Genomic DNA, 14,961 nt, shown 5'->3' on the forward strand with positions numbered 1-14,961 from the left:
CAGGTTTATCAGCAATGAACATAAAGAATTCAATGAACATAAAGAATTCCAACAATCAGGAGTGTTGAAAAAGACACCACAATTGCTCATGCTCAAGTTGCTAATGGCTGCATAATAATCCTGTCATGCAGTAGCCTGCCTTGCATTACACTCTCTAGATAATGTCAGAGGCAAACAAACAGCCAGCTCCTCGGAGTAAAAAATGAAAGGAATGTCTATAGAAGTGTCCTCAAAGACACTATACTCTTTTTCATCTGTTGATGATCAGCCTTACTGAAAGTTGACTTCAAACCCCTGGTGTAACCATTTGTTAGTGCAGTCTAGTACCACTAGTCTTTTCTTACACAATATCAATAAATTTTTTGGGGGGTGGGGGGATACAGGTGAACAACAGAAATATGCCAAGACATGTTTTGGTCTAGGTGGTGGGCAAAGTGAGAGGGTTAGGGAAAATGATTTGGTAAACAGAGAAGAGGTAGTAAAAGCTTTGCGGAAGATGAAAGCCGGCAAGGCAGCAGGTTTGGATGGTATTGCAGTGGAATTTATTAAAAAAGGGGGTGACTGTATTATTGACTGGTTGGTAAGGTTATTTAATGTATGTATGACTCATGGTGAGGTGCCTGAGGATTGGCGGAATGCTTGCATAGTGCCATTGTACAAAGGCAAAGGGGATAAGAGTGAGTGCTCAAATTTCAGAGGTATAAGTTTGTTGAGTATTCCTGGTAAATTATATGGGAGGGTATTGATTGAGAGAGTGAAGGCATGTACAGAGCATCAGATTGGGGAAGAGCAGTGTGGTTTCAGAAGTGGTAGAGGATGTGTGGATCAGGTGTTTGCTTTGAAGAATGTATGTGAGAAATACTTAGAAAAGCAAATGGATTCGTATGTAGCATTTATGGATCTGGAGAAGGTATATGATAGAGTTGATAGAGATGCTCTGTGGAAGGTATTAAGAGTATATGGTGTGGGAGGCAAGTTGTTAGAAGCAGTGAAAAGTTTTTATCGAGGATGTAAGGCATGTGTACGTGTAGGAAGAGAGGAAAGTGATTGGTTCTCAGTGAATGTAGGTTTGCGGCAGGGGTGTGTGATGTCTCCATGGTTGTTTAATTTGTTTATGGATGGGGTTGTTAGGGAGGTGAATGCAAGAGTTTTGGAAAGAGGGGCAAGTATGAAGTCTGTTGTGATGAGAGAGCTTGGGAAGTGAGTCAGTTTTTGTTCGGTGATGATACAGCGCTGGTGGCTGATTCATGTGAGAAACTGCAGAAGCTGGTGACTGAGTTTGGTAAAGTGTTTGAAAGAAGAAAGTTAAGAGTAAATGTGAATAAGAGCAAGGTTATTAGGTACAGTAGGGTTGAGGGTCAAGTCAATTGGGAGGTAAGTTTGAATGGAGAAAAACTGGAGGAAGTAAAGTGTTTTAGATATCTGGGAGTGGATCTGGCAGCGGATGGAACCATGGAAGCGGAAGTGGATCATAGGGTGGGGGAGGGGGCGAAAATCCTGGGAGCCTTGAAGAATGTTTGGAAGTCGAGAACATTATCTCGGAGAGCAAAAATGGGTATGTTTGAAGGAATAGTGGTTCCAACAATGTTGTATGGTTGCGAGGCGTGGGCTATGGATAGAGTTGAGCGCAGGAGGATGGATGTGCTGGAAATGAGATGTCTGAGGACAATGTGTGGTGTGAAGTGGTTTGATCGAGTAAGTAACGTAAGGGTAAGAGAGATGTGTGGAAATAAAAAGAGCGTGGTTGAGAGAGCAGAAGAGGGTGTTTTGAAATGGTTTGGGCACATGAAGAAATGAGTGAGGAAAGATTGACCAAGAGGATATATGTGTCAGAGGTGGAGGGAACGAGGAGAAGTGGGAGACCAAACTGGAGGTGGAAAGATGGAGTGAAAAAGATTTTGTGTGATCGGGGCCTGAACATGCAGGAGGGTGAAAGGAGGGCAAGGAATAGAGTGAATTGGATCGATGTGGTATACCGGGGTTGACGTGCTGTCAGTGGATTGAATCAGGGCATGTGAAGCGTCTGGGGTAAACCATGGAAAGCTGTGTAGGTATGTATATTTGCGTGTGTGGACGTATGTATATACATGTGTATGGGGGTGGGTTGGGCCATTTCTTTCGTCTGTTTCCTTGCGCTACCTCGCAAACGCGGGAGACAGCGGCAGAAAAAAAAAAAAAATGATTAGCAGAAAGTTGGATCTATGTGCATGTCACTCCCTGCCCCTTCAGAAGAACTGTTCCAGCATACTCCAAGTTCAAGCTGCCAATATCAAGTTTGAGAGTTTACTGTACTGAAGTTGGTTAGTCTGCATATTGAAATACCAGTGACCTTAACAGTAACACTTTCAACACAGTAAAGAAATTCGAAGAGTACTCAAGTAATGGAGGAGCATAAGGTAGAAGTAGGTTTAAGCTGAAAATAGTAACTCTCGAGATAGTTTACTATAGTGAATTTGGTTAGTCTGCATATTCATGTAACACAGACCTTAAGAGTAACACTTTCAACACAGAGTACTCCAAGTAATGCAGAAGCATTAGGCAGAAAGAGTAGGAAGGAATATTAAGCAGGAGCACTACACAGAAGTAGTCAAGTAGGAGCCTCTGCAAACACTGTGCTAGATTTGCCCTTTGCCTATTCAGGATGAGGCAATGAAGGTTAAGAAGCAACACTGGAGTTCACTAGTGATGGAGACTCTATTGCCATGGCCACCCCCTTACGGGAGTTCCAGGTGGGAACAGGCATTAGAGACACAGACAGGGAACAGGCATTAGTTGTTAGAGATATAGATAGACAGATAGTCTACAGAAGAGAGAAAGAGCAGAGACAATGTTTCGTAGGGAAAGTGAATTAAGTTTTGAAGTCACACTGCAAGAACTGGTGCGTGGGAGTATTCTGAACTCAAGCAGCAGTGGAGAGAATGTGGCAGGTTTTGTGGTCAGATTGGAAGAACTGGTACAGTAAGTCATACTGCTTTAGGCTCACTCCTGTCAAGTACGAACACGAGCTAGAATCTTCCCAGATGTGACAGCATTACTCTCGTAAGGATGGTTCAATCTGTATATGATTGGAATAACTGCTCAAAAGCCAAGTGTTCAGCATATGAAAAAGACTTCTGGCTTTTTGTGGTGGGTTTATAACAATATGTTCAGTAATACATGAAACATGTAACATGGGAAAACTAAGAAAAGTACCTGTGTGATCCAAAGTTATCATCCCCCTGTGTACTAGTTCTTTCCATTTGGCGGTAGTGAGTATTGGGGTTGAGGTGGTGGCTGTAGTATGGTGCAGCACTCTGAAAGATCCCTGTCTTCTTTACGGCCCAGTATGCAATTTCAGAAAGACGGCTCATCACATTCTCATCTTTCCTGACAAAAAAAAAAAGGATAAATCTTTTTCACTAAAGAGGTGGGTGAATAAAATGCATCAACAATGGTCATATGGTAATTTGTGCTCACAATCCTAAAAAAAAAAGTTTTCATTTCACTGGTGGAGGTTATTATTTGGACAAGTAAAATCAAATGACACATATATGTATGCAAATTAAAATGAAAACATCCAGCTCACTAATTTACCCTTTACAATACGTCTGTCCTTAATGCTATACTACATCATAAGTACCTTCCCTTCCATAGGAATTTCTCTCCTAATCTTCGAATAATTTGATTGCCATGAATCTCTGCAATCTTTTACATGGACATAATATCTGAACTCAAGTCCTGTGACATGACTTTTTTCCAAATAAGCCTTTTACTACAAAATTCTATAACTAGTTCATCCTTTTCTGCATACTTTCTCACACATTCTTTAAAGCAAACACCTGATTCACACATCCTCTACCACTTATGAAACCACATTGTTCCTCCCTAGTCTGATGCTCTGTACATGCCTTCACCCTCTTACTCAGTCTCTCCCATGCAACTTACCAGGTAAATACACTCAACAAACTTATACCTCCATAGTTTGAACACTCATCTTTATCCCTTTCGCCTTTATACAGTGGCACTATACATGCATTCTGCCAATCCTCAGGCACTTTACCATGATCTATACATATACTGAAAATGCAAGGTAGTAGGCAGCCAATAACCAGGGAGGTATATTACCAGCACTACCTGCCTGGGTACTGGGAGGGTCAGTGATGGCTACGTAGTGAGCATACACTTCGGTGTTGTCAAGTTACATTCCTCTGACCCAGGTAGCTGTCTTTTCTTTCTGCCTCATCCACATGTGTACTGCTGGCATTCTGTCCACAAACATACAATCTCTGCATGTCACACATAACACTTGACATCACTCACACAACTTATTCTTCATGAATCTAGATTTTTCTGCAATGATTTCTATTCATTAGCCTTACCTTTTGGCAAAATGGAAGGAGCAATAGACAGAAGTAGTAGGTATGTACATCAAACAGAAACAACAGGTAGAAATAGTGGGTAGGAATATTAGGTAGGAGCAACAGGTAGAAGTAGTAGATTGGAATATTAGGTAAAGTATTCGATAAGAACAATAGGTTGGAGCCTCTGGCCTGTTAAAAGTGAAGCACTAAATGCTAAAGAAGTGGCACTGGAGTTTACCAATTATGGAGACCCTTTTGCCATGGCCATCCCCTTGAGGGAGTTCCTGAAGGAAATGGACATCAGAGATGTATAAAAGAAAGAGACAGGAGGTCAAGAGAAAGGTGCAAGAGGTGAAAAAAAAGGGCAAATGAGAGTTGGGGTGAGAGAGTATCATTAAATTTTAGGGAGAATAAAAAGATGTTCTGGAAGGAGGTAAATAAAGTGCGTAAGACAAGGGAGCAAATGGGAACTTCAGAAGGGCGCAAATGGGGAGGTGATAACAAGTAGTGGTGATGTGAGAAGGAGATGGAGTGAGTATTTTGAAGGTTTGTTGAATGTGTTTGATGATAGAGTGGCAGATATAGGGTGTTTTGGTCGAGGTGGTGTGCAAAGTGAGAGGGTTAGGGAAAATGATTTGGTAAACAGAGAAGAGGTAGTGAAAGCTTTGCGGAAGATGAAAGCCGGCAAGGCAGCAGGTTTGGATGGTATTGCAGTGGAATTTATTAAAAAAGGGGGTGACTGTATTGTTGACTGGTTGGTAAGGTTATTTAATGTATGTATGACTCATGGTGAGGTGCCTGAGGATTGGTGGAATGCATGCATAGTGCCATTGTACAAAGGCAAAGGGGATAAGAGTGAGTGCTCAAATTACAGAGGTATAAGTTTGTTGAGTATTCCTGGTAAATTATATGGGAGGGTATTGATTGAGAGGGTGAAGGCACGTACAGAGCATCAGATTGGGGAAGAGCAGTGTGGTTTCAGAAGTGGTAGAGGATGCGTGGATCAGGTGTTTGCTTTGAAGAATGTATGTGAGAAATACTTAGAAAAGCAAATGGATTTGTATGTAGCATTTATGGATCTGGAGAAGGCATATGATAGAGTTGATAGAGATGCTCTGTGGAAGGTATTAAGAATATATGGTGTGGGAGGAAAGTTGTTAGAAGCAGTGAAAAGTTTTTATCGAGGATGTAAGGCATGTGTACGTGTAGGAAGAGAGGAAAGTGATTGGTTCTCAGTGAATGTAGGTTTGCGGCAGGGGTGTGTGATGTCTCCATGGTTGTTTAATTTGTTTATGGATGGGGTTGTTAGGGAGGTAAATGCAAGACTTTTGGAAAGAGGGGCAAGTATGAAGTCTGTTGGGGATGAGAGAGCTTGGGAAGTGAGTCAGTTGTTGTTCGCTGATGATACAGTGCTGGTGGCTGATTCATGTGAGAAACTGCAGAAGCTGGTGACTGAGTTTGGTAAAGTGTGTGGAAGAAGAAAGTTAAGAGTAAATATGAATAAGAGCAAGGTTATTAGGTACAGTAGGGTTGAGGGTCAAGTCAATTGGGAGGTGAGTTTGAATGGAGAAAAACTGGAGGAAGTGAAGTGTTTTAGATATCTGGGAGTGGATCTGGCAGTGGATGGAACCATGGACGCGGAAGTGGATCATAGGGTGGGGGAGGGGGCGAAAACTCTGGGGGCCTTGAAGAATGTGTGGAAGTCGAGAACATTATCTCGGAAAGCAAAAATGGGTATGTTTGAAGGAATAGTGGTTCCAACAATGTTGTATGGTTGCGAGGCGTGGGCTATGGATAGAGTTGTGCGCAGGAGGATGGATGTGCTGGAAATGAGATGTTTCAGGACAATGTGTGGTGTGAGGTGGTTTGATCGAGTGAGTAACGTAAGGGTAAGAGAGATGTGTGGAAATAAAAAGAGTGTGGTTGAGAGAGCAAAAGAGGGTGTTTTGAAGTGGTTTGGGCACATGGAGAGAATGAGTGAGGAAAGATTGACCAAGAGGATATATGTGTCGGAGGTGGAGGGAACGAGGAGAAGTGGGAGACCAAATTGGAGGTGGAAAGATGGAGTGAAAAAGATTTTGTGTGATCGGGGCCTGAACATGCAGGAGGGTGAAAGGAGGGCAAGGAATAGAGTGAATTGGAGCGATGTGGTATACCGGGGTTGACGTGCTGTCAGTGGATTGAATCAAGGCATGTGAAGCGTCTGGGGTAAACCATGGAAAGCTGTGTAGGTATGTATATTTGTGTGTGTGGACGTATGTATATACATGTGTATGGGGGTGGGTTGGGCCATTTCTTTCGTCTGTTTCCTTGCGCTACCTCGCAAACGCGGGAGACAGCGACAAAGTATAATAAAAAATATATAAAATAATGATAGATAGATGTGAATGGTGGGATGGAGAAGTAAGACTGTTAGTGAAAGAGACGAGAGAGGCGTTTGGACGATTTTTGCAGGGAAGTAGTGCAAATGACTGGGAGATTTATAAAAGAAAACAGCAGGAGGTCAAGAGAAAGGTGCAAGAGGTGAAAAAGAGGGCAAATGAGAGATGGGATGAGAGTATCATCAAATCTTAAAGAGAATAAAAAGATGCTTTGGAAGGAGGTAAACAAAGTGTGTAAGTCAAAAAAACAAATGGGAACATCGGTGAAGGGGGCAAATGGGAGATAATAACAAGTATTGAAAAAGTGAGGAGATGAAGTGAATATTTTAGGGGCTTGTTGAATGTGTTTGATGATAAAGTGGCAGATACAGGATGTTTTGGTTGGGGTGGTGTGCGAAGTGAGAGGGTCAAGAAGAATGGTCTGGTGAGCAGAGAAGAGGTAGTGAAAGCTTTGCAGAGGATGAAAGCAGGCAAGGCAGTGGGTTTCGATGACACTGCAATGGAATTTATCAAAAAAGGGGGTGACTGTGTTGTTGATTGATTGTATGTATGTATTGTTTATAGATGGGGTGGTTAGGGAGGTGACTTCAAGAGTTTTGGAGAGAGGGGCAAGTACGCAGTCTGTTCTGGATGAGAGTGCTTGGGAAGTGAGTCAGTTGTTGTTTGCTGATATACAAAACTTGTGGCTGATTCGTGTAAGAAACTGCAGAAGCTGGTAACTGAGTTTGGTAAAGTGTGTGAAAGAAGAAAGTTGAGAGTAAACATGAATAAGAGCAAGGTTATTAGATTCGGTAGAGTTGAGGGACAAGTTAATTTAGAGGTAAATTCAAAAGGAGAAAAACTGGAGGAAATGAAGTGTTTTATATATCTGGGAGTAGACTTAGCAGTGGATGGAACAATGGAAACGGAAGTGAGTCACAGAGTGGGGGAGGCAGCAAAGGTTCTGGGTGTGTTGAAGAATGTGTGGAAGGCGAGAATATTATCTTGGACAGCAAAAATAGGTATGTTTGAAGGAATAGTGGTTCCAACAATGTTATATGGTTGAGAGGCATGGGCTATACATAGGTTTGTGCAGAAGAGGGTGAATGTATTGGAAATGAAATGTTTGAGGACAATATGTGGTGTGAGGTGGTTTGATCGAGTAAGTAATGAAAGGGTAAGAGAGATGTGTGGAAAAAAGAGTGGGGTTGAGAGAACAGAAGAGGGTGTGTTGAAATGGGTTGGACACATGGAGAGTTTGGAAACATGGAGAGAATGAGTGAGGAAAGATTGACAAAGAGGATATATGTGTCAGAGGTGGAGGGAAGAAGAAGAAGAAGCAAGAGACCAAATTTGAGGTGGAAGGATGGAGTGAAAAAGATTTTGAGCGATTGGGGCCTGAACATACAGGAGGTTGAAAGATGTGCAAGGAATAGAGTGAATTGGAATGATGTGGTATACTAGGGTGGATGTGCTGTCAATGGATTGAACCAGGGAATATGAAGCATCTGGGGTAAACCATGGAAAGGTCTGTGGGGCCTGGATGTGGAAAGGGAGCTGTGGTTTGGATGCATTACACATGACAGCTAGAGACTGAGTGTGAATAAATGTGGCCTTTTTGTCTATTCTTGGCTCTGCCTTGCTTGGGGGGGGGGCTATTTCACGTGTGGCAGGGTGGCGATGGGAATGGATGAAAGCAGCATGTATGGATACGTACATGAGTATATATGTATAAGTCTGTGTATGTATATGTAAGTTATAAGTTGAAATATATATGTATGTATGTATATGTGCGTGCATTTATGTATTTCACGTGTGGCAGGGTGGCGATGGGAATGGATGAAAGCAGCATGTATGGATACGTACATGAGTATATATGTATATGTCTGTGTATGTATATGTAAGTTATAAGTTGAAATGTATATGTATGTATGTATATGTGCGTGCATTTATGTATTTCACGTGTAGCAGGGTGGCGATGGGAATGGATGAAAACAGCATGTATGGATACGTACATGAGTATATATGTATATGTCTGTGTATGTATATGTAAGTTATACGTTGAAATGTATATGTATGTATGTATATGTGTGTGCGTTTATGTATTTCACGTGTGGCAGGGTGGCGATGGGAATGGATGAAATCAGCATGTATGGATACGTACATGAGTATATATGTATATGTCTGTGTATGTATATGTAAGTTATACGTTGAAATGTATATGAATGTATGTATATGTGCGTGCGTTTATGTATTTCATGTGTGGCAGGGTGGAAGTAAAGTGTTTTAGGTATGTGGGAGTGGATCTGGCAGTGGATGGAACCATGGAAGCAGAAGTGAATCATAGGGTGGGGAAGGGGGCGAAAATCCTGGGAGCCTTGAAGAATGTGTGGAAGTCGAGAACATTATCTTGGAAAGCAAAAATGGGTATGTTTGAAGGAATAGTGGTTCCAACAATGTTGTATGGTTGCGAGGCGTGGGCTATGGATAGAGTTGTGCGCAGGAGGGTGGATGTGCTGGAAATGAGATGTTTGAGGACAATATGTGGTGTGAGGTGGTTTGATCGAGTAAGTAACAATAGGGTAAGAGAGATGTGTGGAAATAAAAAGAGCGTGGCTGAGGGAGCAGAAGAGTGTGTTTTGAAATGGTTTGGGCGCATGGAGAGAATGAGTGAGGAAAGATTGACCAAGAGGATATATGTGTCAGGGGTGGAGGGAACAAGGAGAAGTGGGAGACCAAATTGGAGGTGGAAAGATGGAGTGATAAAGATTTTGAGTGATTGGGGCCTGAACATGCAGGAGGGTGAAAGGCGGGCAAGGAATTGAGTGAATTGGATCGATGTGGTATACCGGGGTCGACATGCTGTCAATGGATTGAATCAGGGCATGTGAAGCATCTGGGGTAAACCATGAAAAGTTCTGTGGGGCCTGGATGTGGAAAGGGAGCTGTGGTTTCGGGCATTATTGCATGACAGCTGGAAAATGAGTGTGAGCGAATGGGGCATTTCTTGTCTTTTCCTGGCACTGCCTCGCACACATGAGGGGGAGGGGGATGTTATTCCATGTGTGGCGGGGTGGAGATGGGGGTGAGTAGGGGCAGACAGTGTGAATTGTGTGCATGTGTGTATATGTACGTGTCTATGTGTGTACATATGTGTGTACATTGGGATGTGTGGGTGTGTATGTTGATGGAGATAGAGAGAGATGGGTCATTATTGGTGCATATGCACCTGGGCACGAGAAGAAAGATCATGAGAGGCAGGTGTTTTGGGAGCAGCTGAATGAGTGTGTTAGTGGTTTTGATGCACAAGACAGGGTTATAGTGATGGGTGATTTGAATGCAAAGGTGAGTAATGTGGCAGTTGAGGGAATAATTGGTATACATGGGGTGTTCAGTGTTGTAAATGGAAATGGTGAAGAGCTTGTAGATTTATGTGCTGAAAAAGGACTGGTGATTGGGAATACCTGGTTTAAAAGTGAGATATACATAAGTATACGTAAGTAAGTAGGAGAGATGGCCAAAGAGCGTTATTGGATTACGTGTTAATTGACAGGCGCGCGAAAGAGAGACTTTTGGATGTTAATGTGCTGAGAGGTGCAACTGGGGGGATGTCTGATCATCATCTTGTGGAGGCTAAGGTGAGGATTTGTATGGGTTTTCAGAAAAGAAGAGTGAATGTTGGGGTGAAGAGGGTGGTTAGAGTAAGTGAGCTTGGGAAGGAGACTTGTGTGAGGAAATACCAGGAGAGAGTACAGAATGGAAAAAGGTGAAAACAATGGAAGTCAGGGGAGTGGGGGAGGAATGGGATGCATTTAGGGAATCAGTGATGGAGTGCGCAAAAGATGCTTGTGGCATGAGAAGCGTGGGAGGCGGGTTGATTAGAAAGGGTAGTGAGTGGTGGGATGAAGAAGTAAGATTATTAGTGGAAGAGAAGAGAGAGGCATTTGGAAGATTTTTGCAGGGAAAAAATGTAATTGAGTGGGAGATGTATAAAAGAAAGAGACAGGAGGTCAAGAGAAAGGTGCAAGAGGTGAAAAAGAGGGCATCAAGGCATGTGAAGCGTCTGGGGTAAACCATGGAAGGCTGTGTAGGTATGTATATTTGCGTGTGTGGACGTATGTACATGTGTATGGGGGGGGGGGGTTGGGCCATTTCTTTCGTCTGTTTCCTTGCGCTACCTCGCAAACGCGGGAGACAGCGACAAAGTATGAAAAAAAAAAAGATGTTCTGGAAGGAGGTAAATAAAGTGCGTAAGAGAAGGGAGCAAATGGGAACTTCAGTGAAGGGCGCTAATGGGGAGGTGATAACAAGTAGTGGTGATGTGAGAAGGAGATGGAGTGAGTATTTTGAAGATTTGTTGAATGTGTTTGATGATACAGTGGCAGATATAGGGTGTTTTGGTCGAGGTGGTGTGCAAAGTGAGAGGGTTAGGGAAAATGATTTGGTAAACAGAGAAGAGGTAGTAAAAGCTTTGCGGAAGATGAAAGCCGGCAAGGCAGCAGGTTTGGATGGTATTGCAGTGGAATCTATTAAGAAAGGGGGTGACTGTATTGTTGACTGGTTGGTAAGGTTATTTAATGTATGTATGACTCATGGTGAGGTGCCTGAGGATTGGTGGAATGCTTGCATAGTGCCATTGTACAAAGGCAAAGGGGATAAGAGTGAGTGCTCAAATTACAGAGGTATAAGCTTGCTGAGTATTCCTGGTAAATTATATGGGAGGGTATTGATTGAGAGGGTGATGGCATGTACAGAGCATCAGATTGGGGAAGAGCAGTGTGGTTTCAGAAGTGGTAGAGGATGTGTGGATCAGGTGTTTCCTTTGAAGAATGTATGTGAGAAATACTTAGAAAAGCAAATGGATTTGTATGTAGCATTTATGGATCTGGAGAAGGCATATGATAGAGTTGATAGAGATGCTCTGTGGAAGGTATTAAGAATATATGGTGTGGGAGGCAAGTTGTTAGAAGCAGTGAAAAGTTTTTATCGAGGATGTAAGGCATGTGTACGTGCAGGAAGAAAGGAAAGTGATTGGTTCTCAGTGAACGTAGGTTTGCGGCAGGGGTGTGTGATGTCTCCATGGTTGTTTAATTTGTTTATGGATGGGGTTGTTTGGGAGGTGAATGCAAGAGTTTTGGAAAGAGGGGCAAGTATGAAGTCTGTTATGGATGAGAGAGCTTGGGAAGTGAGTCAGTTGTTGTTCGCTGATGATACAGCGCTGGTGGCTGATTCATATGAGAAACTGCAGAAGCTGGTGACTGAGTTTGGTAAAGTGTGTGAAAGAAGAAAGTTAAGAGTAAATGTGAATAAGAGTAAGGTTATTAGGTACAGTAGGGTTGAGGGTCAAGTCAATTGGGAGATAAGTTTGAATGGAGAAAAACTGGAGGAAGTAAAGTGTTTTAGATATCTGGGAGTGGGTCTGGCAGTGGATGGAACCATGGAAGCGGAAGTGAATCATAGGGTGGGGGAGGGGGCGAAAATCCTGGGAGCCTTGAAGAATGTGTGGAAGTCGAGAACATTATCTCCGAAAGCAAAAATGGGTATTTTTTTTTTTTTTTTTTTGCTTTGTCGCTGTCTCCCGCGTTTGCGAGGTAGTGCAAGGAAACAGACGAAAGAAGTGGCCCAACCCACCCCCATACACATGCCTTGATTCAATCCACTGACAGCACGTCAACCCCGGTATACCACATCGATCCAATTCACTCTATTCTTTGCCCTCCTTTCACCCTCCTGCATGTTTAGGCCCCGATCACACAAAATCTTTTTCACTCCATCTTTCCACCTCCAATTTGGTCTCCCTCTTCTCCCCGTTCCCTCCACCTCCGACACATATATCCTCTTGGTCAATCTTTCCTCACTCATTCTCTCCATGTGACCAAACCATTTCAAAACACCCTCTTCTGCTCTCTCAACCATGCTCTTTTTATTTCCACACATCTCTCTTACCCTTACGTTACTTACTCGATCAAACCACCTCACACCACACATTGTCCTCAAACATCTCATTTCCAGCACATCCATCCTCCTGCGCACAACTCTATCCATAGCCCACTCCTCGCAACCATACAACATTGTTGGAACCACTATTCCTTCAAACATACCCATTTTTGCTTTCCGAGATAATGTTCTCGACTTCCACACATTCTTCAAGGCTCCCAGAGTTTTCGCCCCCTCCCCCACCCTATGATCCACTTCCGCTTCCATGGTTCCATCCGCTGCCAGATCCACTCCCAGATATCTAAAACACTTCACTTCCTCCAGTTTTTCTCCATTCAAATGGGTACATTTGAAGGAATAGTGGTTCCAACAATGTTGTATGGTTGCGAGGCGTGAGCTATGGATAGAGTTGTGCGCAGGAGGGTGGATGTGCTGGAAATGAGATGTTTCAGGACAATGTGTGGTGTGAGGTGGTTTGATCGAGTAAGTAATGTAAGGGTAAGAGAGATGTGTGGAAATAAAAAGAGCGTGGTTGAAAGAGCAGAAGAGGGTGTTTTGAAATGGTTTGGGCACATGGAGAGAATGAGTGAGGAAAGATTGACCAAGAGGATATATGTGTCGGAGGTGGAGGGAACGAGGAGAAGTGGGAGACCAAATTGGAGGTGGAAAGATGGAGTGAAAAAGATTTTGAGTGATCGGGGCCTGTACATGCAGGAGGGTGAAAGGAGGGCAAGGAATAGAGTGAAATGCATCGATGTGGTATACCGGGGTTGACGTGCTGTCAGTGGATTGAATTAGGGCATGTGAAGCGTCTGGGGTAAACCATGGAAAGTTGTGTGGGGCCTGGATGTGGAAAGGGAGCTGTGGTTTCGGGCATTATTGCATGACAGCTAGAGACTGAGTGTGAATGAATAGTGCTTTTGTTGTCTTTTCCTAGCGCACCTCACACACATGAGGGGGGAGGGGGATGGTATTCCATGCGTGGCGAGGTGGCGATGGGTATGAATAAATGCAGACAATGTGAATTGTGTGCATGGGTATATATGTATGTGTCTGTGTGTGTATATATATGTGTACATTGAGATGTATAGGTATGTATATTTGCGTGTGTTGACGTGTATGTATATACATGGGTATGGGGGTGGGTTGGGCCATTTCTTTCGTCTGTTTCCTTGCGCTACCTCGCAAATGCGGGAGACAGCGACAAAGCAAAAAAAAAAAATAGAAAGAAAAAATATATATATGAATCAGCGCTGGTGGCTGATTCATGTGAGAAACTGCAGAAGCTGGTGACAGTTTGGTAAAGTGTGTGAAAGAAGAAAGTTAAGAGTAAATGTGAATAAGAGCAAGGTTATTAGGTACAGTAGGGTTGAGGGTCAAGTCAATTGGGAGGTGAGTTTGAATGGAGAAAAACTGGAGGAAGTGAAGTGTTTTAGATATCTGGGAGTGGATCTGGCAGCGGATGGAAACATGGAAGCGGAAGTGGATCATAGGGTGAGGGAGGGGGCGAAAATTCTGGGAGCCTTGAAGAATGTGTGAAAGTCAAGAACATTATCTCGGAAACCAAAAATGGGTATGTTTGAAGGAATAGTGGTTCCAACAATGTTGTATGGTTGCGAGGCGTGAACTATGGATAGAGTTGTGCGCAGGAGGATGGATGTGCTGGAAATGAGATGTTTGAGGACAATGTGTGGAAATAAAAAGAGCGTGGTTGAGAGAGCAGAAGAGGGTGTTTTGAAATGGCTTGGTCACATGGAGAGAATGAGTGAGGAAAGATTGACAAAGAGGATATATGTGTCGGAGGTGGAGGGAACGAGGAGAAGAGGGTGACCAAATTGGAGGTGGAAAGATGGAGTGAAAAAGATTTTGTGTGATCGGGGCCTGAACATGCAGGAGGGTGAAAGGAGGGCAAGGAATAGAGTGAATTGGAGCGATGTGGTATACCGGGGTTGACGTGCTGTCAGTGGATTGAATCAAGGCATGTGAAGCGTCTAGGGTAAACCATGGAAAGCTGTGTAGGTATGTATATTTGCGTGTGTGGACGTATGTATATACATGTGTATGGGGGTGGGTTGGGCCATTTCTTTCGTCTGTTTCCTTGCGCTACCTCGCAAACGCGAGAGACAGCAAAAAAAAAAAAAAAAAAAAAAAAAAAATATATATATATATATATATATATATATATATATATATATATATATATATATATTTCTTTCAACCTATTCGCCATTTCCCGCGTTAGCGAGGTAGCGTTAAGAACAGAGAACTGGGCCTTTAAGGGAATATCCTCACCTGGCCCGTTTCTCTGTTCCTTCTTTTGGAAA

The 14,961-nt window shown here is 43.1% G+C and overlaps 1 protein-coding gene across 4 annotated transcripts in view; it reads right to left on the bottom strand.

Annotated features, from left to right (window-relative positions):
• FIG4 (polyphosphoinositide phosphatase FIG4) overlaps positions 1–14,961 on the bottom strand; it is a 322,728-nt gene that overhangs the window by 116,124 nt on the left and 191,643 nt on the right. For all 4 annotated transcript variants that reach the window (XM_071687992.1, XM_071688012.1, XM_071688003.1 and 1 more), the window contains exon 13: positions 3,193–3,366. In XM_071687992.1, coding sequence (XP_071544093.1) covers positions 3,193–3,366 — 174 coding nt within the window. The remainder of the gene's footprint in view (positions 1–3,192; positions 3,367–14,961) is intronic.

Source organism: Panulirus ornatus, chromosome 3, assembly GCF_036320965.1.
Source record: "Panulirus ornatus isolate Po-2019 chromosome 3, ASM3632096v1, whole genome shotgun sequence".
NCBI classification, from domain to species: Eukaryota; Metazoa; Arthropoda; class Malacostraca; order Decapoda; family Palinuridae; genus Panulirus; species Panulirus ornatus.